At 39.9% G+C, this 24,661-nt stretch overlaps 1 protein-coding gene and 1 pseudogene across 14 annotated transcripts in view; both read left to right on the forward strand.

Moving 5' to 3' along the window:
- IL1R1 (interleukin 1 receptor type 1) overlaps positions 1-24,661 on the forward strand; it is a 128,348-nt gene that overhangs the window by 95,724 nt on the left and 7,963 nt on the right. For 6 of the 14 annotated variants that reach the window (XM_081795300.1, XM_060609497.3, XM_081795299.1 and 3 more), the window contains 8 exons: positions 2,508-2,644; positions 3,353-3,494; positions 6,241-6,304; positions 14,819-15,053; positions 15,163-15,352; positions 16,378-16,546; positions 18,518-18,583; positions 24,106-24,223. In XM_081795300.1, the coding sequence (XP_081651426.1) occupies positions 3,447-3,494; positions 6,241-6,304; positions 14,819-15,053; positions 15,163-15,352; positions 16,378-16,546; positions 18,518-18,583; positions 24,106-24,223 (890 nt within the window). In that variant the 5' untranslated portion in view covers positions 2,508-2,644; positions 3,353-3,446. Of the gene's footprint in view, positions 1-2,507; positions 2,645-3,352; positions 3,495-6,240; positions 6,305-14,818; positions 15,054-15,162; positions 15,353-16,377; positions 16,547-18,517; positions 18,584-20,965; positions 23,067-24,105; positions 24,224-24,661 lie in introns of those variants that run through there. The other 8 variants (XM_060609479.3, XM_060609489.3, XM_060609522.3 and 5 more) reach the window with 6 other exon arrangements.
- Positions 18,591-20,959, forward strand: LOC132663318 (small ubiquitin-related modifier 1 pseudogene; annotated as a pseudogene).

The following is a 24,661-nucleotide window of genomic DNA, read 5'->3' on the forward strand; positions in this document are numbered from 1 at the left end:
GCTCGGAGCCCCATGCAAGGCTCGATCCCCTGACCCTGGGATCCTGACCTGAGACAAAATCAAGAGTCAGATGCTCAGCCTACCAAGCCACCCAGGAGTCCCTCCATTTTATTGTCAGTAAACAAGTAGCTTCATACATATTTTTCATATGACACATAATCGTGGTGTGATGTACCAGTTTCCAGTTTCCAGATACGTTATAATCACCAAAATGCAAGGGGAACTATACATTTCATGTAATTGTCATAGAAAGCTGTGTTTCCCGTTTTCGCACCCCAGGGCACTGCAGTGAATAGACCAGGTTGCTGGGGGCAGGGGGCTGACCAGCCGAGGCCTCCTGTCATGCCAGGCCCTGGCTGACTACCCTGGTTGGGCATCAGCACCTCAGTGCACGGCTGGGTCTCTGCACACCAGCTGGAAGCTGCCATGGAGAGGAGGGTAGGCAGGGTGGGAAATTTCCTATGGAACACAGACATCATGGCACCTGCGGGCAGGACGGGAGCATTGTGTTAGGGCTTGTTAATTTATTGGGAGCATTAATCCTTTCCCCTTCCTTAGTCATTTTTTTTTATGTGAAAAATGCATCTGAAAAATAACACAGTGGAATAAATACATGACGGTTTTTATTGTCAATACTTTCTAAAAATATTTTGAATTTTACTTATAAACCAATTTCAAAAATCACTGCAGGCTTTGCTCAGTTGCCTCTGAACAAGGGAGGGTGACTTGGCCAGTATCCCTTCTGGCAGGAATCGCTCCCAGTGTCTGGTCCTGCTCCGTCTGCTGTCCCCCAGCGTCCTGCGTGGCTTCCTGGCTGTGCGTCCTTTGTGTAACCCCTGAAGTGGTAGTCTTCCTTGTCCAGGGTGGTTCCCTTGCATTTCTCTTCTCTGACTCACACTGAGTACCTATATTCTATCCTTTCTCCCCCTTGCTTCAAGGCCAGATTTCGTGTAGTCTAATGTGAAGATGGTGGGTGAATCCCTTCCTCTCTCCCTCCCTCCCTCCCTTCCTTCCTGAGCTCTTACCACATGCAGGGTGAGTAGGATGGGCCCCCCCTCACAGGAGCCTCCCGGCCCAGGTAGGGAAGGCCAGCAACTGGGGCGAGCCACCACTGCTGCCCAAGCCCTGGGTCCCAGAGCCAGAGGTCTGAGGCATGCGGTGCCCTGTGCCCTATGTGACTTGTGGTCCTGGCCATTGAGGGCAGGGGCCTCTACAGGGCCCCTGGGAAAGGCCTGAGATCAGAATCGGCTCAGAGCTGGTTGGACATCACAGAAGAAGCAGGTGGACTGGGAACAGTAGAACGAAGTGACAGCCCTGAGAAGCACTGGAGAGGCGTGGTGGAAGCGGAAGGCAGCGTGCTTGCAGATGGGCAAGGAGAAGACCCTATAACCCAAACAGCAGAGGATGGGAAGTGGAGACAGAATATAAAAGTTCTTTTAAACAACTTTCTGGGGCAAAGAGGAAGAGGGAAAGTGAAGTGGTTTAGGGGAGGTGGGAAGTCAATTCTGCAAAAGATTTCCTGGACTTTCCAAGTAGATTCATTCCTCTTGCCCATCCTCTCCCCGCCCCCTGCCCCCCCCCCCCCCGCCTCTATTAATTTCTCTGACATTCCCCAGGTAATTGCCCCCCGCTGCACTCATTTCTGGGCCATACTCCTGGAGACCGAGAGGGCACTGTGCTTAGGACAGGGGGCAGGAAGATCAGGGAGTCTTTGATTTTGTGTTCTGTGTGATTCATGTGGACAAGCCACTGTGCCTCTGACCCCTTCATGTTATGCTGTATCTTCTCACAAATCTAACGTGAATAATCAGGCAGTAGTTAGTCTATTTAACCTAAGCAACATGTTTGGTGTTGCATTGGCTATTTTATTGAGTGGACATTAAAAGGCCTTATGCCTCAGTCTTACCAGCATTTCCAAGGCCTAAGGAAATGAATCAGACCTGAAGAAAATGTCAGACTCCAACATATTGAAAGTAAACCGTAAAACCAGGGAAAGGATTGTGGAATGTCTACAGGACATAACAGCTCAGCTTTTTGGAAGTTGTTTCAAATTCTGTAATTTGGAATGCAGGTGTATCAATACACTTGATGTAAGGAAGGACTCCCAGTGTGCCTGTTCTTACAAGGGACCTGTTCATTTCTTCCTGGCATCTGGGTCTTTCTCTGAGCTTTCTTCTCCAAGTGCAGAAAGCGGTGAGATCCCCACAGGTGGCTCCATTTTTCTGCATCCCTGAGGCTGGCAAAGAGCCAGGTTGTATGTGTTTTTTTTTTTTTTTTCCCAGAAGGGATGGTGGTTGTTCACCTCTTGGCATCTCTCACGCCCCCGATTCGATCTTCTGAAACTGTCGTCTCAGAGGACCGTGGGACATCTTGCTCTTTAAACGTATGGCACATTTTTCCAGCTTGTTGAGGGTTTTTTGGACACCTCTTGAGATCTGTGCAGTGGTCGGTCGGTGACTAAGCTTCCTCAGTCGAGCTTACACTGGTGTGTGTGCTTCCTTCCCCAGGTAGACTCGCCCCTTAAAGATGCTGACTCCATCCTGAGAAGCAGGAGCACCTCACACACCAGTTCACACCTCTCGAGAGGCGAGGGGCTCACCGGCCTTTTCTCACAGACAGCTGCAGTCTTCAGCCTCAGCTTCAGGTGATCCTGGCATATCTCTCATTGTATACCGAATATTGGACAGCTGTCCGGACATTTTCCTTTGGGTCAGCTCCATGGTTTTATCTGATTTCTGAAAGGGTCTGTGGCCCCTCTGAGGGTCACCGCTCAGTCACTTTCCCAGTGACCAGGTCACTTACCTGTCACTACAATTACGACCTGTGTGATGATGGCTCCCAGTGCTCTGTATGCTCTCCAGTTCTGGCACATTCCAGGCCTTGTGTCCATGTCACTCAGCTTTCAGCTGACACTGGGGTTCTCGGTCTCTGTTGGAGGCCACACTGCTAGCTAGCCACAGGAGACCCAGGCCCAGTCGTGCTGTGAGTGACACCCTTTGGACATCTCCTCGGGTTGTCTGTGGGTTCTGGAGCCTGTCCCCCTTTTCTGGCCTGCCCCTTGCTGGTCTCCACCTGAATCAACAGGGGCTGGTGCATTCCAGACCCCCTCTGTCACCCTTCTTCTCGCTTGCCTCTGACTGGGTCTCAGATACACCCCATCACTGCCGCTGACTCATGGCCCCATGCCCTCTCGTCTGGACTCCCTTTCACAGCAGCCTGCTCTCCCCGCCAACCCTCTTATCTCTGCTTTGTATTCCACATGGGTGCCAAGATTTCTATAAAACATGAAAATCTGATCGCACACCACCCTGTGGCTTAAGTGATTTTCTTTTTTGCCACCTACAAATTGCAGTCATCTCCACAGCGAGACTCCGTGTTCTGGGCACTTTGGGCCTCCCCAGCTTTGCCTCTCAACTTCCCACCTTTGGTTTATACTCTGAAACAGGATGGGGCTGATCTCTTCCATGGGCTCCCCACCACCTCCTGAGGTTCAGGTAACACCTCATCCAAGAGCCCTCCTCCAGGCTGAGTTAGGGCCCTGGGGGTGGACACCCCTGCGTCATCATGTAGCTCTCTCCAAATAATTCTCTACAACCCTTACAACCCTACGAGTAATTTGGAATTAGATCCTGAGATACAGTCTATACATAAAATTCACCTGGGCATCTTCCTTTTCTTCCCTGTTCCGTAATCACACAAGTCAGATCTTGTAACTGCATGAAGTAATAGCTGGCACTGTTCAGTTGGTTCATAGTGCCTTTATATTGTTTCAGAGAAAGTAACGTGAGTAGTTGATTGGCCTGGACCTGGTCATTGGGAAATCATGTAAACCTTTATTTTTCTGCCTCTCTATCAGGGAGACTTAAAACACTTCCACAGAGCTACAGAAAGAGCTAATAAGCCAGGCTGCTGATAATCTGAATATAGTTTAAAGGCAATATATAATGATAATAGCGCGATTAACCTCGGCTAACTTGGGAGAAGGCCAGTTTACGTGAATGAAATGTCAGAATTACAGGATATTTAAGGAATGCAGTCTTACTGCTCTGAGGTAGGTTTCAAGGCTTGAACCAGGCTTAAGGATCATAGTCTTCATGCTGGGGGTAAAGTGGGGAGACTATAAATGGGAGCATCTATCATACTGAGAAAGTCTTTCTTTTTTTTCTCTCAGCATTTATGAAAAAGCACCTTGTGACATTTTTTATGGGTTTTAATACCACTTCTTAAATAGAACATTTTTCAGATAATATTTAAATGATTGCACGTCATTAGTGTCTGAATTAGTGATGTCTTAGTTACAATATGTTTTGTGCTTGCAATTAACTTGTAGCCTCAGATAATATAGACAGATTTCATCTCCTGTAAAAATTAACAGACAGGTGTTGTTAAAATGTGAAATTGCATGGTTTACTCTGGACATTGCCCCTGAAATTGGGTTAGAGGGGGGAGCTATTTCTTTTGTTAATTTTTTCATTTTTCCATGCAAATTTATTAAGGGCTTGAGCTCCAAGTGTAGTGGCATTCTGTGGGGGCAGTGAGGGGCCTGTCATGGTGCCTGCCCTCATGATGCTTCCTGTCCTGGGATAACCACAGTAAGATGTGCCGGGTGGGGGCTATGACCTGCATGAGCACAGAGGAGGAAGGCCCAGCCGGCCTGGGGGTCTGTCGGGGATGATGGTGATGGCGTTGAGACCTGATAGATGAGGGAGGTAGCCAGGTGAAGGGAGGAGGGACTAGGGAAGGCAAAGTCTCTGAGGTGAAGAACAGGCCGTGGACCACGGTGGGGGACAAGGAGGCGGGGCATTGAGTTTGAAAAAGAAAGTCAGAGCCTTGGCACAAAGAACCTGTATGTACTTACTAAGAAGTTTGGACTTTGTTGTGTGCACTGGGGGGCCAGTGGAGGTATTTTGAAAAGATCATTTGGTAACTGTGGGTCTGTGGGCTCTCTGGATGAGGGGGAAGTAGTATGTCCACAGGCAAAGAGACCGATGAGAAGTCTGTTGCCATAATTGATCCAGGCAGGAGCTGGTGATCGCCTGAGCTAGAGGCATCGGCAGTGGGTGTGAGTGAACGGGGCCACTTGATAATGGTTAGGGTGGTTAAGAGAGCAGCTCTGGGGGGGGCGGTGGTAGATTCAAGGTCATTGGCCTAGATCTCTTGTTGGGTGGGAGTATGTGTGGCCTGTGCAGGGCAGTGCTGTGCCTGTCATTGAGGTGGGGAGAAGATGAGTTTGGGTGGAGGCCTACTGAGTCTGAGGTATTCACAGGCCCTCAATTTGTGCAGAAGTTCACTGGAGGTGTGAGACTAGAACTTACTGTATGCCCTGTTCAGGAGCACCCACAAGGAACATTCAGAAGGAAAATGAGGCTATCCTGAAAATTAACTTCATTGGGGTTTGAGAAGTTTAGAAGAGTAGGAAAAATTGTTTTTTTTTTCTTTTTACATCCAATTGATATGATTTTAGTGACATTGTTTTATTGATGAGGCAGTGGGCACGTTTTCTTTCCAGTATCAATCAAGTACCTGATGTGGTTGCATCCCACATGTAACCCTATGGCTGACAGATACCTGTTGAGGCCGATGCTATGTTGGTGTGGTCTTCTAAATCACCCAGGGCCTGTGGAGTCTTTTTTTGTTTTGTTTTGTTTTGTTTTTCCTTTGTGACAAGACAAATACATGCTCACTGCAGAAATTTTAAATAGCTTCAGAGAAGCGAAAACCAATATTTTCTATACATGTTGTTGCTATTTTTTTAAAGTCTTCTTTGGGGCATCTCTACTAAGTATACCATTTGGTACCAACGATTTAGTATCTTACCTTATAGAATGAAGGTGTGGCCTTTCAGCTGGACCTGGGAGTATGGGAAGACTTTTGTAAGTGGGTCCTAGCAATAGGGTACATTCTGGGTGGGGAACAAATCCACACAAGTAGAAGCAAGCTGGTTTAGGGCCTAGTCACTTTGGATATAGCATAGATTAGCTTGGGGGGAAATTTGAATGGGAAACAAGGTGGGAAATGAATGTTGGGACAGATGATGGATGCTTTCTTAACCTTAAGTTGTTTGAATTTGTCCCCACTTCTGTCCAGAAGCATGATCACATTGATGCAGGGCACTAACCCATCAGTGTGACTTGGGGAGGAGGGTGGAGGCAGGTGGGAGTTAGCGTGTGTGGTTTTAGAGATTTTTCTGGAATAGTAACATTTTTATTTTGGTTTTTCTTCGATTTCTGTCTTTTCCAGGAGAATATGAAAGTGTTACTCAGGCTTTGTTTCATAGCTGTACTGATTTCTTCTCTGGAAGCCGGTAAGTAAGCATTTCCTTGTGTTCCTGTTTGCTGAGAAACTCTGTTATTTAGAATTCATGAAGTACCTTCTGTGATGGAGTCATTTTTTTCTCTCCTGTTCTATTGAATCTGTGACCTCCTGGTCGCAAAACCGTACTGCTGGATGTTCCTTCCTCATTCTCTCACTTATGGAACGGTAGACTAGGGCACAGTGAGCTTACAAGCCCAAGCTCACGTAGCTAGTGTCAGAGCAGGAGCTAAAGTCCAGGTCTCCAATGTCAGGGCCAAGCCTTCTCCGACTTTGTTGCTGATTGAAGAGTGTGATAAGGGAAATCCTGGCTCTCATTCACAAGAAGTATCAAAATTCACTATGAACCCACAACTGAACTGAAAACCATCATAAGACAGTTCTTTGTTTTCTCGATTTCTTCATTTTTTTTTTCCTTTTTTCCTCTTCTTACCATACTGCAAATGCATTTAGCCCTTACTGTGTGCTAGGCTCTAGGTGCTGGGGACACAGTGAATAACCCCAATAGAAATATCTGCCTGCATGGGGTTTGCATTCCACTAGGGAAGAGATACAATGCATTAGATAAGTAAGTATATATTATGTCATATGCTAAGAAGCATACATAGAAAAAAATCAGGAAAAGGATATATAAAGTTTGGATAAAGTTTGGAGACTGGGGTGGGCAGAAGGTTAAAGATTTTGATAGTGTGGCCAGAAAAGGCCTCACTGAGAAGTTGACCTTTGAGTCAAACCTGAAGTGGGGGGAGGCAGGAGCTATATAGATATCAGGTTGGGAGTGGAGAAACATTTCAGACAGCATGTGCCAAGGCCCTGAGGCCAGGAGTACTTGCATGTTCTAGGAACTAAAATACCAGTGTGGTTGGAGCAGAGTGAAAGGTGAGGGATGTGATAAAGGCCGAGGTCATGTGGATAATGGTGGTGGGGGGAGGATGGTGGAGGGTTGTTTGTGTAGAACCCATAGACCTTTCTAAGGATCTTGGCTTATACTCTGTGTGAGATAGAAAACTGCAGGGTTCTGTGTTCAAAACCAGAGAGATGATCTGACTTCTATTTTAACAGGATCATTCCGGTTCTTACATGGTGAATAGATCGTGGGGAGGCAAAGGCAGAAACAGACCATTTAAGAGCTGTTGCAGTGATCTAGGCAAGGATTGATGGGAGCGTGTTCAAGGGTGGCAAGGAGAAGTGAGAAGTACTCAAAATTTGGGTATATTTTGATGATAGAGCCAACAGGATTTTAAGATAAATTGGATGTGGGTATGAGAGAAAGAGAATCACGGCTGACTCTAAGGGTTTTGGCCTGAGCCAAGTGCAAGGTGGAGTTGCCCTTGACGGGGCAGGGGAAGATCCATGTTCAGACCACACGTGTTAAGTTTAGCTCCATTCCGTGTGGAAATAGTGATGTTGACTAAGCAGTCCGGAGCCCAGGGGAGAGTTCTGGGCTGGATATAAAATTGGAGACCTCAGAAAGCAGCTGGTACTAGAACCATGAGACGAGATGGGGTCACCTGAATGTGGTTGGAAAAGATAAGACCTTCAAGGACTCAACACTGTAGATCTCCAAGGTTGGTGGTCAAATTTCTACTCATCAGAGACTCAGTGAAAGACAGACCTGAAATGTAGAAGAGAAGCAGACAAGTGTCCTGAGATCCAAGTGAAGAAAGCGTTTCAAGGATGAGTGGATCATATGTGTCAAATGCAGATACTTAAATAAGTTAAGTAAGATGATATCTTAGAGTTGTTTATTTGATGTGTCAGCTTAAAACTTATAGATCAGAACAATGTCAGTAGAGTGGTGGGGCAGATCCCAGATAAACAGAACAGGGTGTCTAGCTGAGACCTTCTTAAAGTTTACTCTTTTTATCATACACTGTTTTTGCTACCGCCATTCCTAGTAGCTAAATATTTAGAAGTCCTCACAGGGTACCATCCTAACCTGTCCACTTTTATCTCTCTTTTTTTTTTTTAATTTTTTTAACGTTTATTTATTTTTGAGACAGAGAGAGACAGAGCATGAACGGGGGAGGGGCAGAGAGAGAGGGAGACACAGAATCGGAAGCAGGCTCCAGGCTCTGAGCCATCAGCCCAGAGCCCGACGCGGGGCTCAAACTCACGGACCACGAGATCGTGACCTGAGCTGAAGGCGGACGCTTAACCGACTGAGCCACCCAGGCGCCCCTGTCCACTTTTATCTCAATTTTATGTTTTTTTTCCCTAATGTTTAGTTATTTACTTTGAGAGGCAGAGAGTGTGAGCAGGGAAGGGTCAGAGAGAGAGAGGGAGAGAATCCCAAGCAGGCTCTGCACTGTTGGGGTGCCCATATTCCTTTGAATTCGTATTTTTGTATTCTTTAGGTAAATACCTAGTAGTGCAATTCCTATATCTTAGGGTAGTTCTATTTTTAACTTTTTGAGGAACCTCCATACTGTTTTCCAGAGTGGCTGCACCAGTTTGCATTCCCACCAACAGTGCAAGAGGGTTCCTTTGTCTCCACATCCTCATCAACACCTGTTGTTTCTTGTGTTGTTGAGTTTAGCCACCCTGACAGGTGTGAGGTGACATCTCATTGTAGTTTTGATTTACATTTCCCTGATGATGAATGACGTTGAGCATTTTTTTCATGTATCTGTTGACCATCTGTATGTCTTCTTTGGAAAAATATCTGTTCATGTCTTCTGCCCATTTTTTAATTGGATTATTTATTTTTTGGTACAACACCACTCTGTGACTTTTCCAAGGAGCTTCCAGTCAGGTAAATTCATGGCAGTGCTCTAAGAATAGGGCTTTCTGAGGAGCTCCAAACCTGGTCTCCTCTTGAAAGCCTGCTGTTTTTCACAGCTGTTGTGTTTTCCAGGCTTCTGTTTTCAAGGCTAGAGTGGAGCTGGGAAAAGGGGATGACAGTATTTTAAGTTACAAAGACACAAACTGTTCTGTTCCACTGAGATTTAGCTGGTTTGTTATTAAATAAATGTGTTTGGTTTTTTTTTTTTTTGTTTTTGTATTTTTTTTAAGAGAGAGAGAGGGAGTGGGGGAAAGGCAGAGAGAGAGAGAGAGAGAGAGAGAGAGAGAGAATCTTAAGCTGGCTCCACACTCAGCTTGGAGTCTAAAGCAGAACTTGATCCTATGACCCTGAGATCATGATCTGAGCCGAGATCAAGCAAGAATCAGGATGCTTAGCTAACTGAACCACCCAGGCGCCCTTAAATAAATGTTTTGATTATTGGAAGCCTTTGATGGAAAAAAATTTCCAGTCTTATTTCTGAGACTTCTATTCCAGTGACCTCTTTATCTGTATACCAATACTGCACTGTCTTAATTCCTGTGGCTTTATAATAAATGCTGAAATAAAGCAGTGTAACTTCTTAAAACATTTTTAAAAAATCAAAACTGTTGACTCATTCTGTATGAATTTTAGAATCAGCTTGCCAATTTTTACAAAAAAAATCCTGCTCATATTTGGAATGAAATGGAATTGAATATAAATCGATTTGGAGGGAAGTGACATCTTGACAAAATTGATTCTTCTGACCCATGAACAGATTATACATTTCTTCATTTATTTAGAACTTTATTTAAGCAACATTTTGTAATTTTCATTGGATAGGTCTGAAGCATCTTTTGTCAGATTTATTCTTTAGTCATATCTTTTGACGCTATTAAAAGTGATATTTTAAAAATTCAGTTTTCATTTATTTTTTGCTTGTGTATACAAACACGTTTAATTTTGCATATTCATATCCTACAATTTATTAATCCTTCCAGGTCTTATGTAGATTTCATAGCATAGTCTACACAGATGGTCATATTGTCTGCAAATAAAGACATTTTTCTTTCCCCTTCAATCTGGATGCCATTTATTTCTTTTTGTTGCCTTAATGTACTAATTGGATCTTCCAGGATAATATTGAAGTGGTTACAGTGGACATCCTTGCTTTGTTCCTAATCTTACTATATGATTAGCTGTAGGTTTTTCATACCTGTCTTTTATCAGGTTCAGAAAGTTCCCCTCCATTTCTAGTTTGCTGAGAGTCTTTATCAGGAACGGATGTTGGATTTTGTCAAGTGCTTTTTCTGCACTGTTGAGATGATCATATAATTTTTCTTTTAAAAGGTGTTCAAATATGGAATTTCATAGAGTTTTTAAAAGAGGTGGATCTAACTTTGTATTCCTTTGATGTTATGTACATTATAATGCATTATCCTTTTTTGATATTATTGTAGGATTCAGTTTGCTAAAATATTTTAAAAACCGTTTACATCTATGTTCACGATGAGGAGTGGCTTGTGGGCTTCTTTTTTGGTCGTGTCTTTGTTTTTGACATTTGAATACTGCCGAGCTCAAAGTAAACCAGGAAGTGTTATTGACTCTTCAATTTTCTGGAAGACTATATAAAATTGGTGTTATTTCTCCTAGTGAAGCCATGTGGGCCTGAAGTTTTCTCTTTGGAAGTTTTTCGAGTACAGATTTACTTTATTTAGTATTTACAAGTCTCTTCGGGTTATCTTTTTCTTCTGAGAAGTTTATAGTCAAGGAATTTGCTCATTTTATTCAAATTCTTAAATTTACTGGTATAAAATTGTTCATAAGATTTTCTTATTATCTCTTTAAAATATTTGTAATAAGAGGTGTCACCCTCTTTTTTCCTGATCAGTGGCTAGACATATATCAATTTGATGGATTTTCTGAAAGAACTAGTTTTTGGTATCTTTGACTTTATTATTTTTCTGTTTTTTATTTCATCAGTTTTTCTCTCAGATCTTTTGGGTATATATATTTTTTCTAGTTTCTTAAGTGGAAACTGAAGTTAGTAATCTGAGATCTTTTTTCTTCTGTAGACATTTAGTGCTGTCTTCTTTCCTCTAGGTACTGCTGCCAGTGCATGCCACAAGTTTTGATATGTTTTGTTTTCCTTATTCAGGTTAAATTACTTTCTAATTTCCCTTTTTCTTTCTTTTTAACTCATGGATTATCTAGAAGGGGTTTACATCCTTCAAATATATGGGGAATTTCTAGATTTCTTTCTATTATTGATTTCTAGTTTAGTCCCGTTGTCACCAGGGAACATACTTTGTCTAATTTGAATCCTTTTGAATTTATTGAATATTAGATTATGAACAAGAATATGATAAAATTTTTTGTGTGCACTCAAAAAAATGTGTCTTCTGCTCTGTTGGGTAGAATTATCTAGAAATATTGATTGCACCAGGGGTGCCTAAGTGGCTCAGTTGGTTAAGCATCAGAATTCAACTCAGGTCGTTATATCACAGTTTGTGAGTTCAAGCCCCGCATCGGGTTTTGTGCTGACTGCTTGGAGCCTGACGCCCGCTTCGGATTCTATGTCTCCCTCTCTCTCTTTGTTCTTCCCTGACTCATGCTCTGTCAGTCTCTCTCTCAAAAATAAACATTAAAAACAAGTTAAAAAAATTGATTATGCCAAATTCATTGACAGTGCTCACATCTTTTATATCATTATCATTATATGGCTGTTTTACTTGTTCTATCAATTATTGTGAGTATGGTGTTGAAATCTTTGACTGTAATTGTGAGTTTCTTTATTTCTCCTTGAAGTTCTATCACGTTTTGCTTTATGTATTTTGAAGCACTGTTAGTAGGTGAATAAACATTTAGGATTACTGTGTACCTCTTGATAAATGACTCCTTTATTGTAATGAAGTGGCCATTTTTATCCTGGTAATGTTCTTTACTGTAAAATTGGATAATATAATAATCATTCATACTTTCCTTTGATTAGTATTATGGTAGATATTTTCTCTTTTTTACTTTTAATGTATTTGTGTCTTTATACTTAAGTGTGTGTATGTGTGAGAGTGTGTGTATAATAGGCAGCATATAGTTGGGTCCTTCTTTCTTTATTCAGTCTAACTATCTTTGCCTTTTGGTTGAGGTATTTAGACCATTAAAATATTTTAATATGATTGTTAATACATTTGGGTTTAATTTAGCATCATATTTTATTTTCTCTTTGTCCTATAAATTCTTTTCATTTTTGTTTCACTTTTTTGCTGCCTTTTGGATTGAGAATTTTCATAATTCATATTTATCTCCTATGTCTGGCTTATACTAATAACTTGTTTGTTTTTAAAATAACTGCTCTCAGGATTATGGTATCCATCTTTAACTTACTGCTATCCACTTTTAAGTGATACTATACTATTTCAATTATAGTATAAAAAATTTAGAACAATATACATCTGCTTCTCCTTTATTGAACTTTGCCTTATTGTTCCCATATATTTTACTTCTTTATGTGTTATAAATCTCACAATGCTTTTTAAAAAATTTTTGCTTTAAACATTCAGTTATCTTTAAAGATATTTAAATAATAAAAATTATTTTATAACTACCCATGTAAGAAACATTTCTGAGAATTTATTCCTTTATATAGATTCATTTTTCATCTGATACTATTTTCCTTCTTTATGAAGAACTTCCTTACATATTTTTTTTTTTTTTAGCATAGATGTACTGGTGGTGAATTTTTACAGCTTTTATAAATTTGAAAAAAAAGTGTTTATTTTGCTCCTGTTTTTGAAAGATATTTTTACTAGATCATGAATTCTAGGTTGGTAATTTTTTCTTTCAGTACTTATCGTTATTTTACTCTTTTCTGGTTTGTATTGTTTTTGACAAGAAGGCTGCATCATTTTTGTGTTTTGTGTAGTTTTTGTCATGGTTTTTTTTTTCCTTAGGGTTTATTGTGATTTTGGGATCTGTGTGTACATTATTTTAATAAAATCTTGAAAGCCTGTATTTCTTCAAGTACTTTTTATGTTTCACCCACCTCTCTTCTCCTTTTTCTTCAGGAATTTATATTACATGTATTGAAGTTGTCCTGCAGCTAACTAATTTTATTTTGTAAAATTTCTGTTATTTTTCTTTCTGTGTTTAATTCTGGATAGTTTCTAATGCTGTGCCTTTAGGTTCACTAATCTTTTTTTCTGTATTGTCAAATCTGCCATTAATCATATCCAGTGTTTTTTTTAAGTCAACATTGTGGTTTTCATTACTAGAAATTTTATTTAAATTTCATTAAAACATCTCTTTCGTGTCTCCACTCAACATGCTTGATCTAGTATCTTGGACAAATGGAACTGAGTAGTAATAACTATTTTAATTTTTCAATCCATTCTATCATCTGTGTCAATTCTGGGTCAGTTTTGATTGACTGATTATTTTCTTCTTATTATTGATTGTATTGTCCCACTTCTTTGCACACCTGATAATTTTTGATTGAATGCTGGTCATTGTAAATTTTACCATTTTGGGTGCTGGATATTTTTGTATTGTTAAAAATGTTCTTGAACTGTTCGGCCACAAGGTTATGACTTGGAAGTAGTTGGTCTTTTCAAGTTTTGATTTTAAGCTTTATTAGTCATGATCAGTACGAGGTTTTGTATGGGGCCTAATATGTCCCATCTGGTGGGTCGGAATCATCTGGGTACTTTACCTGATGCCCCATGATTAAGGAGGCTTTTCATTCTGCCTGTTGAAAACATCAAATGTTACTAGCCAGTGTGTGCTCCAGTGGATATTCACTCTAATCCTTTTGACAGTTTTCACTCTGGCCTTGGCACTTCTAATGTGCTTATGCTAATTGGTACTCAGCTGAAAGCTTAAGGGAGACTTATCTCCAAAGCTCTATCTATCTATACAGTTATAATCCCTTTGGTATTCTGTCCTGCAAACTTATGGTTTACCCGGATTTCCAGCTCTATTTTCTCCATTCAGAGAGAACACTGGGCTTTGCCTGTGTTTCCTCCTTGCAATGTCATGACCTAGAATCTTTCTCTAGGCAGTAACTTGGGAAAATTGTAGGGCTCACCTGTTTTGTTTTCCATCTTTCTAGTATTTCTGTCTTTTGTTCCCTGATGTTCCATTTTTAAAATTGTTTATGTGGGAGACCAAATCCAGTCCATTTTGTACTGAAGTAGATATCTCCCCTGCTACATTAGCACCAAATTTTAGATGGACAGGAAGGGATAAGAGAGGTTAAATAGCTTTCCCAAGGACACACAGCTAGTCAGTGACACAACTGGATTTGTACATAAATCTTTCAGACTTCCAAGATGATATTTTTATTTAAATTTTTTTTTTAAGTTTTTAAGTTTTTAAGTTATTTTTTTTAAGTTTTTTTAAGTTTATTGATTTATTTTGAGAGAGAAAGAGCTCGAGCAAAGGGGAGCAGAGAGAGAGGGGGAGAGAGAGAATTCCAAGCAGGCTCTGCACTGTCAGTACAGAGCCTAGCAGGCCTCAGACCCACAAATCGTGAGATCATGACCTGAGCCGAAACCAAGAGTTGGACACTTAACCAGCTGAGTCACTCAGGTGCCCCCAAGATTATACTTTTAATCATAAAGCCATTAAAACATATATAATATGAATTGATGTATTTTATAATTGATGTGTTTATATGTAGATATTACATTAAAAATCACTGACGAATTTCTCATGGAAATTGCTTTCCCTTTTTCCCTTTTAAAGATACTTGTGAGGAACGTGAAGAAAAAGTAGTTTTAGTTTCATCTGCGTATGAAATTGATGTTCGTTCATGTCTTCTTAACCCGAACGAAAAGAAAGGCACTATAATTTGGTATAAAAATGACAGCAAGACACCTATATCTATGGAAGTAGACTCCAGGATTCATCAGCACAAAGATAAACTTTGGTTTGTTCCCGCTAAGGTAGAGGATTCGGGACATTACTATTGTGCAGTAAGGTAAGAAAGGGATTAATAATGTTACAAACATGTGTTCTGTGTGGCTGCAGTCGTTAAGGATGGAAACATCTTTAATGGTGCTTAATTTATCTATTTTGATTTGTTTTAGAAATTCAACTTACTGCCTCAAAATTAAAATAGCTATTAAGTTTGTGCAGCATGAACCTAACTTGTGTTACAATGCAGAAGCTATATTTACACAGAAACTACCCATTGCAAGAGATGGACAACTTGTGTGTCCTTATTTGGATTTTTTTAGAGACGAAAAACATGAGTTACCCAAAATACAGTGGCATAAGGTAATTTTATATTACATATGGTATTTTACTTTTCTGTCAGATAAAATCAGTTTTCTGTCTTGGACCATAGGGTGAATCTGCAGAGGACTTTTTCATGTGACATGTTGTTTGCTTTTGTGTGTGAAACCTATTAGAAATTTTTAAAAAAGTTGTAAGACTACATACATTTAATTTGCAGCTTAATAAAAATCTTACTTTCTCTTAATTTTATTTGATTTAATAAGATTGAGAAAAGTATAGTAGAAATAAAAGATATTTAAAGATAAGACTGATTATAAATTTAAGGTTTTTAAGAGATCCCTATTTATCATAAAACATATGTATTTTTGCCTTATTAAAAATATTAAGTGATCCTGAAATAACTTAGTGGTTTCTGTGACTATCTTGAAAGTGGATTGGCTAGCACTCCATGGAACACATCACGTTTTTTGGTACTTTTGCTCTACCTAGTTGGTTGGAGCTTATGTGGGGAATCATCTTATAGGGGTGAAGAAATACAAAATAAATAATGTCAATGAAGAAAGGAAGTACAGCATTACTAAGAAAATATGGTGTTAGCATTCTTTCCTCAAACATGTTTTTCTTGCAAATAAATTTGTCTTCACTTGTCTTCAAAGTGCAAGGCTCATAGGCATAAACATTTAATATCCTGGAAATGTAATTGTGAGTATTGCCAAAAACATACTATATTAAAACTTGTACGTAAGGAACATGGTCATATATGTATTCATACATGTGCTCAGCTTGTGATCATGTGCCTGGCGCAAAACAGAAGAGAAATAAATAGGCATGTGAGATTATTTTTGTAAATTCTCCTGAGGTTTTCAATTCACATATGTATGAATATATATGAACATAAATATGCATGTATACATATGTGTGTGCGTGTGTATACACATACATACACATAAATAGACACATTTGTAAAACATTTACCAATGTGAAAAAACAGAGTTTCTTTTGCTGGTAGGCAGGGGGAATTCATTAATTGGTTTTCAATACTCCCTTCCTCTCCCTCTGTCTAGGATTGCAAACCTCTACTACTTGACAATGTGAACTTTACTGGACTGACAAATAGACTCATCATGACGAATGTGACTGCAGCACATAAGGGGAACTATACTTGTCAAGCATCCTATACATACTTGGGAAAGCAGTATCGTATTACCCGGGTTATAGAACTTCTCACTCTAGGTGAGTCATAGCTCCAGTCCTAGGAGTTTGAACCTGGGAAGGCCCAGAAATCATGATTCTAGTATTCCCTTCGTTGTTAATGGAAGAGCTAAACCCAAGAGCAGCTTGGCGACTTGCCAAATGTCACATGGCTGTTAGTTGAGTCTTTGTTGCTAATACTGCGTCTGTATTTTGCATTCCTGCCTCAGATGCAGGGCTAATTCGACCAACAGTTAAGAGCTGTTTTCCAATGGAAGCAAGAGGCTTGTTCTTTGGCATGGCTAAAGATGGTTCTTCCAGAGAGCTCTGGAGTTCCCTGTGGCTGGTGTATGAGGAAGAGTAGTTCCAAGGTCTTTCGCTTGGGGAGTCTGAGTGTGTAGCAGTGAGGGTTGTTGGTGTAATGGGGTGGACGCTGATGGGCTTTGGAACACGTTGCACTCCCAGAGCATGCTCTACCTCTTGTTAGTTTCTTGTTAGCTTGCCTGACCTCTCTAAGCCTGTTTCCTCCTCTGTAATGGGATACAACCTTCCAAGACTGTTGGGGAGATCAACAATCAGGTATGCTCATCGTGTGGTCATGTGCCTGGTGCAGAACAGAGGAGAAGTAAAAAGGTGTATGATGATTTTTCTAGTAAATCTTCTCGAGGCTTTCAATTCTCTATTAACTATGTTTCCCCTAGAAGCTATTTTACAAGAAAATGAACTCCTACATTACCTGGGGATGGGCAGAATGTTCAACCTTTCTATGTCAGATTTCGTAAACTTTCAGTAATAGAAGAGTTACTTTAACCAGGACTTTAAAAGTTAAAGGAGTCTTATTAGTAATTATGCTGGGACAAGAGGAAAAAATGGGGACTATCTCAGGTAATTCCAAAATATGATCACCCTACCTATAGCTAGGTGTTCTCAATCATCTAATAATTTATATTTTTTAAACGTTAATTTTATTGAATCAAAATTAATTCCTTGCCCACATCCTACAAGCACCAGTGCATTATAATTTCCAGCAGTCTTTATATCACTACCATCCTGAGATTTTAGCAGCTTCTCTCTGGCCGTTGTGTAGCTCTGGCTTGTCTTTCTTGACATACGGCAACCAGAGCGGCAGACAAAATTTTAGAGAGAACTAGGGAATTTTTTAGATAGGTCAAATATGTTTTAAATACCCTCTGTCTCATTTTCTGATCCCTTCTATAGAAATAATATACTTCATCAGAGATGAGGTCATATTTTGTTTTCATAAAGGCAGATTCAAAAATATTAATTGAGCATCTACTCTATGCCAGGCACACTGTTCTAGGTATACGTCAGGGGACAAAAGAGACAATATCCTGCTCTGATGGAGTTTGCTTTGTTGTTGTTGTTGTTGTTTTTGTTTTTTTGCCTTTTGTGTTTTGTTTTGTTTTGACTGTGGTGGAATCCTGGCCATTCCAGCTCATAGTTTCTCAGGCTTGGCTACAGATCAACCTTTGAAGTCTGTCTTCTTGTAAATAAAACTCAGATGGATTTCTGGAGCTCCTTAATACTTTTCCACCCTTTTTAATAAATGATGCCAAATTTCTTGGCACTCCACTCATGGGTCATTACTAAAATTACGAAATACAAGCAAGTCTAGCACTGGACGGTCCTTCTGGTTAATAATGCTTCATCCACAGAAGTACCTTGCCACGGCTACTCGCTTTTCCTGATTTGCTTTAGGAAGAGGCACTTGTCTGGAGTCCTGGTGATCTGTGTGTTTGTAGCACCAAACTTGATGGACTCAGCAGGGCCCAGGCTTTCTGGCAGGCGTTCATGGTTTTGCCGTGGCCTCTGTGGTGGCCTCCTTCTTTCACTTCTTGCCCTCTCTCTCCTGCCATATATGCGCTGGGCTCTCAGGGGAATATCTGGCCAGACTCCATGTGATATATTTTGGTATATTTTGCTAACTGTTGTCATCCGCTGAGATTCTGCTCTGTAAGAGACTAAGAACCCCTGCTGATGTTTGTCTTTCAGAGGAAGACAAGCCTGTGAAGCCTATAATTGTGAGTCCAACTAATGAGACAATAGAAGCAAGTCTGGGTAAGTGGGCTCCAATCAGAATATGCTGAAATCATTATTTTGAACTCAAGATTAAGATAAACTCTGCCTTCACTACACATAACCTAAATCATTTACTGAATACACCTACCATTAGTGGGAAAGTGGCACAGATTATGTCTTTAAATTTTTCTTTGGATTTCCTGCCTCTCAGGACAAAAATCTAGCCTCGTCTGATTTGTCCACCCCCACTCTCCTGTGGATACTTATTACCCATGGAAATATTAGCCAGAGGCCAAGTTCAAAAGGACTAGAAATGAGAAGTGTAATTTATCTGACTGGTACAGGATGGATTTCTTATGACCAGAGCTAAGTTTTCAGGCAGAAGAATAAGATAAGAGACCAAAAAGGATAAGTTTTTTTTTCTAGGATGACCATCAAGTCAGTGAAAATTTTTTATTTCAGGAACAAAGACATAATCCTATAAGCATCCAGACCTAAACTATACAATGCGATAGCCACCAGCGATATGTGACTATGTACATGTAAATTTAAATTAAGTAAATTAGTTAATTTAGTTCAATTAAAAATTAGTTCTTCAGTCGTGGTAGCCATATTTCAAGGGCTTAATAACCATATGTGACAAGTGATTACCGCATTAGCCCAAATATAGAACATTTCGGCTGTCACTGAAAATTTTATGGAAAACCACTGGCCCAAACATAAAAACAGATTTTTATATCAGAGGATCAAACACCAGGCTGCATGAAGACCGTGAATAGTTGTACAGAGATTAGAGGTAAAAGTTTGGGACCAGTGGATGCTGTATGTGTCCAAGCAGTTTATTAATGGTGGGAGGTAATATAAAGGCATTCACAGATATAAAAAAACAAAGTTGTGAAAACTCACAATTACATATAAGCCAATATAGAATCTAGAGCAGTATTCTAGTAATCTAGAGCAATGCTTTTTTGTTTCTCCTCATTACTGCTCCCCTGTAGAGCCTAAAAAGGCACTCACCCTACCCCCACCCTATCTTCTTCCCTTCTTCAGTTTTCTAATGCTACAGATATATTGTATATCTATTGATGTACCGTGCACTTTGCAGGGTCACAAACCATTGCAATATCTAAGGATTTTCTTGCCCAAGATCCACTTTTTGCCCTGGTGGCCATAGCCTCTGTTAAGAATTCTTGTTCTAGATGTGTACACTTTAGAGCTCTATAGTTTAGGTGACATTGATCTCCAAATCTAAAAATAGCTTCATATTCAGAAACATATTTTAATATATCATATGTTATTATATTTTAATGTATCATGTTGGTCCGATGCACCCATCACCCTGTCCTATGATTACCCTGTAGGTCTAACAGGCATTTGATAAGATTCAATACAAATTACCAGTAAAATAACTTAGGAACTGAGGGATACTTCCTTAACTTAATAAATAACATCAGTTCAAACCAATAGTCACTAACATTCTTCATGGTGAGCCACTGTTGTGTTAGACCTTCTACAGGTATAGACCCCCTCACTGAAGTCAAGAGCAAGACAAAGATGCCCACATAACCAGCATTACTTAACATATTTCAGAAGTGCCACCGATACAACCATAAGTAAAGGAACCAAGTCATGCTTACTGTAAGGGAGAAAATGACTTTATTATTAAAATTAGAATTAGTATATTACTAATTGGCCAGATATAAAATTAATATTCTAGGTATAGCAGAAGTCCCTCCAGCTGTGGTGGTGTACTGTGGGGAAGAGATAGATTTGTGAATCCCAGAGCGAAGGCCTACTTCTCCGAGGCCACTGCTGTGAGGAGGAGACCCTGGGTGAAGCCATCATCACCATGTCTGACCAGGAGTCAAAGCCTGCAAGTGGGGACTTGCGGGATAAGAAGGAAAGAGCATACATTAAACTCAGAGTCGTTGGCCAGGATCGCAGTGAGATTCACTTTGAAATGAAGAGGACAGACAACGTGTCTCAAGAAACGCCAAGAACCATACTGTCAAAGACTGGGAGTTCCAGTGAATTCACTCAGGCCTCTCTTCAAAGGTCAGAGAATTGCTGATAATCACAGTCGGAAGGAGTTGGGAATGGAGGAAGAAGAAGTGATGGAGGTTTATCAGGATATCGGGAGCAAATAGGGTCCTTCAGCAGTTTAGATATTCTTTTTATCTTTCCTTCTTTCCCGTCAGTCCCTTTTTACTTTTAAAAACAGTTCTTTTGTGGCGTTCAAGGTGGAACTGAAGACTGTCACCTCACCTCGTTAAAACCTCTGGTAATTTGAGTTCTGGTGGCCATTAGTCATTATCATTTGTTTTCATGGTGCTGATTTTTAGTAATCGAGCCTCAGTCTCCTTCCTTTGCCCTCTCCTTTTTATAAATTACGTGTGTGCACAGAGGGGCCATCTTTTCCAGGACCATGCTTCTTCAGGCTTGTGGTGAATAAGACCGACGTGAGTGTTCATACTGGCTTTCCAGTTGGCCCTGAAGCTCCAGCACGTGATTGTTTCCCTCCTGGCTTGTGGCTTTCAGTGGGAGATGGAAGTTTCTCAGAGAACTGAGCTGTGGCAAAATGGCCTTTCCTTAATTTAAAGCTGCTTTTAAAATCAGGGGGTCTGACCCCAAAGAAGAGGAGTAGCAGGTTGGAGTCGAGGTGGCATTGAGATGGTGAGAATAGTGACTGACTCCAAAGATGGTGTCACTGAAGAGAAAGCATTTTAAGATTAAAGAAAAATCTTGTCAGAAGATCCCCGAAAAGTTCTGCTTTTCATAAGCAGTCAGTAAAGTTATTCATACACAAGTGTATACCACAGAACACTGCACTTTTTAATCGTATTTGTACTTTTTGGCCTGGGGATATGGGTTTTAAATGGACATTGTCTATAACAACTTCATTAAAATACATAAAATGCTTGTAACAAAATCAATATTCTAAAAATGGTGAACTTGTTTGGCAGTAACCAACTAGAAAACATAATGGGGAAAGAGATCCTGTCTGCAACATGTCATAGAGATGTCTATAGTTTCTTGGCAAAATCTTTTAAAAATAAATAGGATTTAGAGGGGAGAAAAAAATTCTGACATATAAATATCAGGAAAACTGAGATTTAAAGCATGCATATTGACAAGGAGTGGGAGCTATGTTGTTTCCAGTGGGGATAAAATTGGTATTTAGAGGAAAAAAATCTCAATCAACAGATATACTGTATATCTGTGGTATTAAAAATTCATGGGGAGGCAGTCAATTAGGGTAAAAATGTCTAAAAAGACTCAAAAGGGAGCAATAATGGAAACAGTCTTGAGAAACACCAATTTAAGGAAAACTTTAATAGAAATGTATGTTTTTCCTGTATGGAAAACTAGAGATTGTAAAGATATCAACTCTTAAAATTGTAGTTTTATTTTTTTTTTAAATTTTGTAAGTGGTTATTTATTTTTGAGAGAGAGAGGGACACATAGAGTGTGAGCATGGGAGGGGCAGAGAGAGAGGGAGACAGAGAATCTGAAGCAGGCTCCAGGCTCTGAGCTGTCAGCACAGAGCCCCATGTAGGGCTCGAACCCAGAGCTGTGAGATCATGACCTGAGTTGAAGGTGGATGCTTATCCAACTGGGCCACCCAGGCTCCCCTAAAATTATAGTTTTAATGGAATTCTGACAAAAATATGAATGGGCTCAAAAGTTTGCAAGTGATTCTTAAATTCACCCAGAATATTAAAATGATGAGATTTTTAAAATAGTATTGACAAGAAGAGCTCTAAATAATACCAATGTTTACCCTAAAACTATAGTAATTAAGATTGTGGTACCCTTGACATCAGTATACACATTTAGCTCAACCAAGAAAGTCCCAAATAATTTATTTTATGACAAAAGTGGCATTACAAATTATTATCCAATAAGGGGTTCTGAAATTATAAATGAGCTATTTGGATAAAAACATGAAGTTAAATCTCTCCCTCACACCGTACCCAATTACATTCTAGACAGAGTAAAGAACTAAAACAGTCAGAACAATGAAAACATTATATACCTCAATGAAAATGTACTTGGGTATTTTCCTGATTTGGTGGTAAAGCTTTTAGAAAAAATTGTGAAAACATATAAAACAGAAATTTGACCAAAAAAGGGGAGGGAGGGAGGGAGGGAGAGAGAGAGAGAGAGAGAGAGAGAGAGAGAGAGAGAGAGAGAAATATCAAAGAATTTCCATAGACAGAAATAAAACAAAAGCAACGAACTCTGAAAGTTATTTGGAATAGTTTTCATGTATGATAAAACGTTAATATCCTCAGTGAATAAAGAGCTCCCATACAGCAGTGGAGTTAATATGAGAAGCAATTAAATAATGGACAGTAAGCATAACAAACAGTTCTTAAAAACAAACTGATACTGAACTTATAAAAGATGTCCATTCACCATGATTTCAAGAAATGCAGAAACATTTTTGTTTTTTTTTTAAAGTTTCTTTCTTTATTATTTTGAGAGAGAGAGAGAGAGAGAGAGAGAGAGAGAGAGAGAGGCAGGGAAGGGCAGAGAGAAAGAATCCCGAGCAGGCTCCACACTGTCTGTGCAGAGCCTGATGTGGGGCTCAACTCACAAAGCGTGAGGTCATGGCCTGAGCCAACATGAAGAGTCAGACGCTTAACTGTCTGAGCCACCTAGGTATCCCAAGAAATTCACACAAAAATTTAAATGGCGTTTTGAATTCTCTCATTGGACAATGACTAAGCAAATATATTTGGAATCTGAGGGCTTGGGGGTGAGATAGCATTCACATACCCTGCTGGACAAAGTGTAGATATGTACAGTCTCATTTGGAAGAGGGAGGATGAGTTTTTAAACATGTTTATCTCTTAATTCTACTTCCAGATTCAAAGTAATACTTCAGGATATGTACAATATTGATGCACAAGGGTGTTCATTAGAATATTAATCCTAATAATGAAAAATTAGAAGCAAATTGTGTTTAGCAATAGAAAAGCCATTAATCATAGTAGATCTGTATTACAGAATACTAAGCAGCCATGAAACGGCCTCTTTTGGAAGGCTGATCATGTGAGCTGAAGTTCCCAGTATACAATATTTATAAATGGTAGACAATAATGTTTCATTTAAAAAATTTCACGTATACACAAAGAATGAGATACATGAAGTTACTAATCACGATTCTCTCCAAGTGGCAGGTTTAAGGGCAATTTTTCTTTCTGTTTGTACTTTTATTTATTTATTTATTTATTTATTTTTAACGTTTTTATTTATTTTTGAGACAGAGAGAGACAGAGCATGAATGGGGGAGGGGCAGAGAGAGAGGGAGACACAGAATCGGAAGCAGGCTCCAGGCTCTGAGCCATCAGCCCAGAGCCCGACGCGGGGCTCGAACTCGCGGACCGCGAGATCGTGACCTGAGCTGAAGTCGGACGCTTAACCGACTGAGCCACCCAGGCGCCCCTCTGTTTGTACTTTTCTATAATTTAAAATTTTTAATCAATAGCCATTTACTAATCTAGATAGATCAGATAAAAATCAATAGCTCTGATTAAAAATACATTGCTTTGCAGGATCCAGGCTACAGTTGATCTGCAATGTCAGTGGCCAGTTGAGTGACTTTGTCTACTGGAAGTGGAATGGGTCATTAATTGATGAAGACGACCCAGTGTTGGTGGAGGATTATTTGCCGTAAGTATGCTAAAAGCCTATCGTGCAACTGAGAAGTTTTGGTATTATACTTCATATCATGCTTTATACAACCTTGATGGTTTCATTGAATAGCAAGAGTTAGTTGGCAGTTGACTGGCCCTTGACCCTTTGCTGCCCATATTGAGTTTTGCTGAGCTAAACAGGATTTATAAGAACTTACACACTTAAGGTAAAAATACATGTCCTCGTGGTGTAAATTCCGAACCACTTGGAAGGCTTTCTCTTGACCATAGGTAGATGTGTTACAGAATTCTAATGAAGCAACTTTCCTGAATTACCCTTCATGATATTCTGGTTTTTTAAAAGCAGTTTAGGAAAGACTCATTAGGTAGGCCAAGAGCCTGGCACTCTACCTCTCAAGTCTCTAGTGGCTTTCTGATTCCTCTCTAGGGATCAGCTCCTGACTCCTTAACATTC

This window comes from Panthera onca, chromosome A3 (genome assembly GCF_046562875.1).
Source record: "Panthera onca isolate mPanOnc1 chromosome A3, mPanOnc1 haplotype 2, whole genome shotgun sequence".
NCBI classification, from domain to species: domain Eukaryota; kingdom Metazoa; phylum Chordata; class Mammalia; order Carnivora; family Felidae; genus Panthera; species Panthera onca.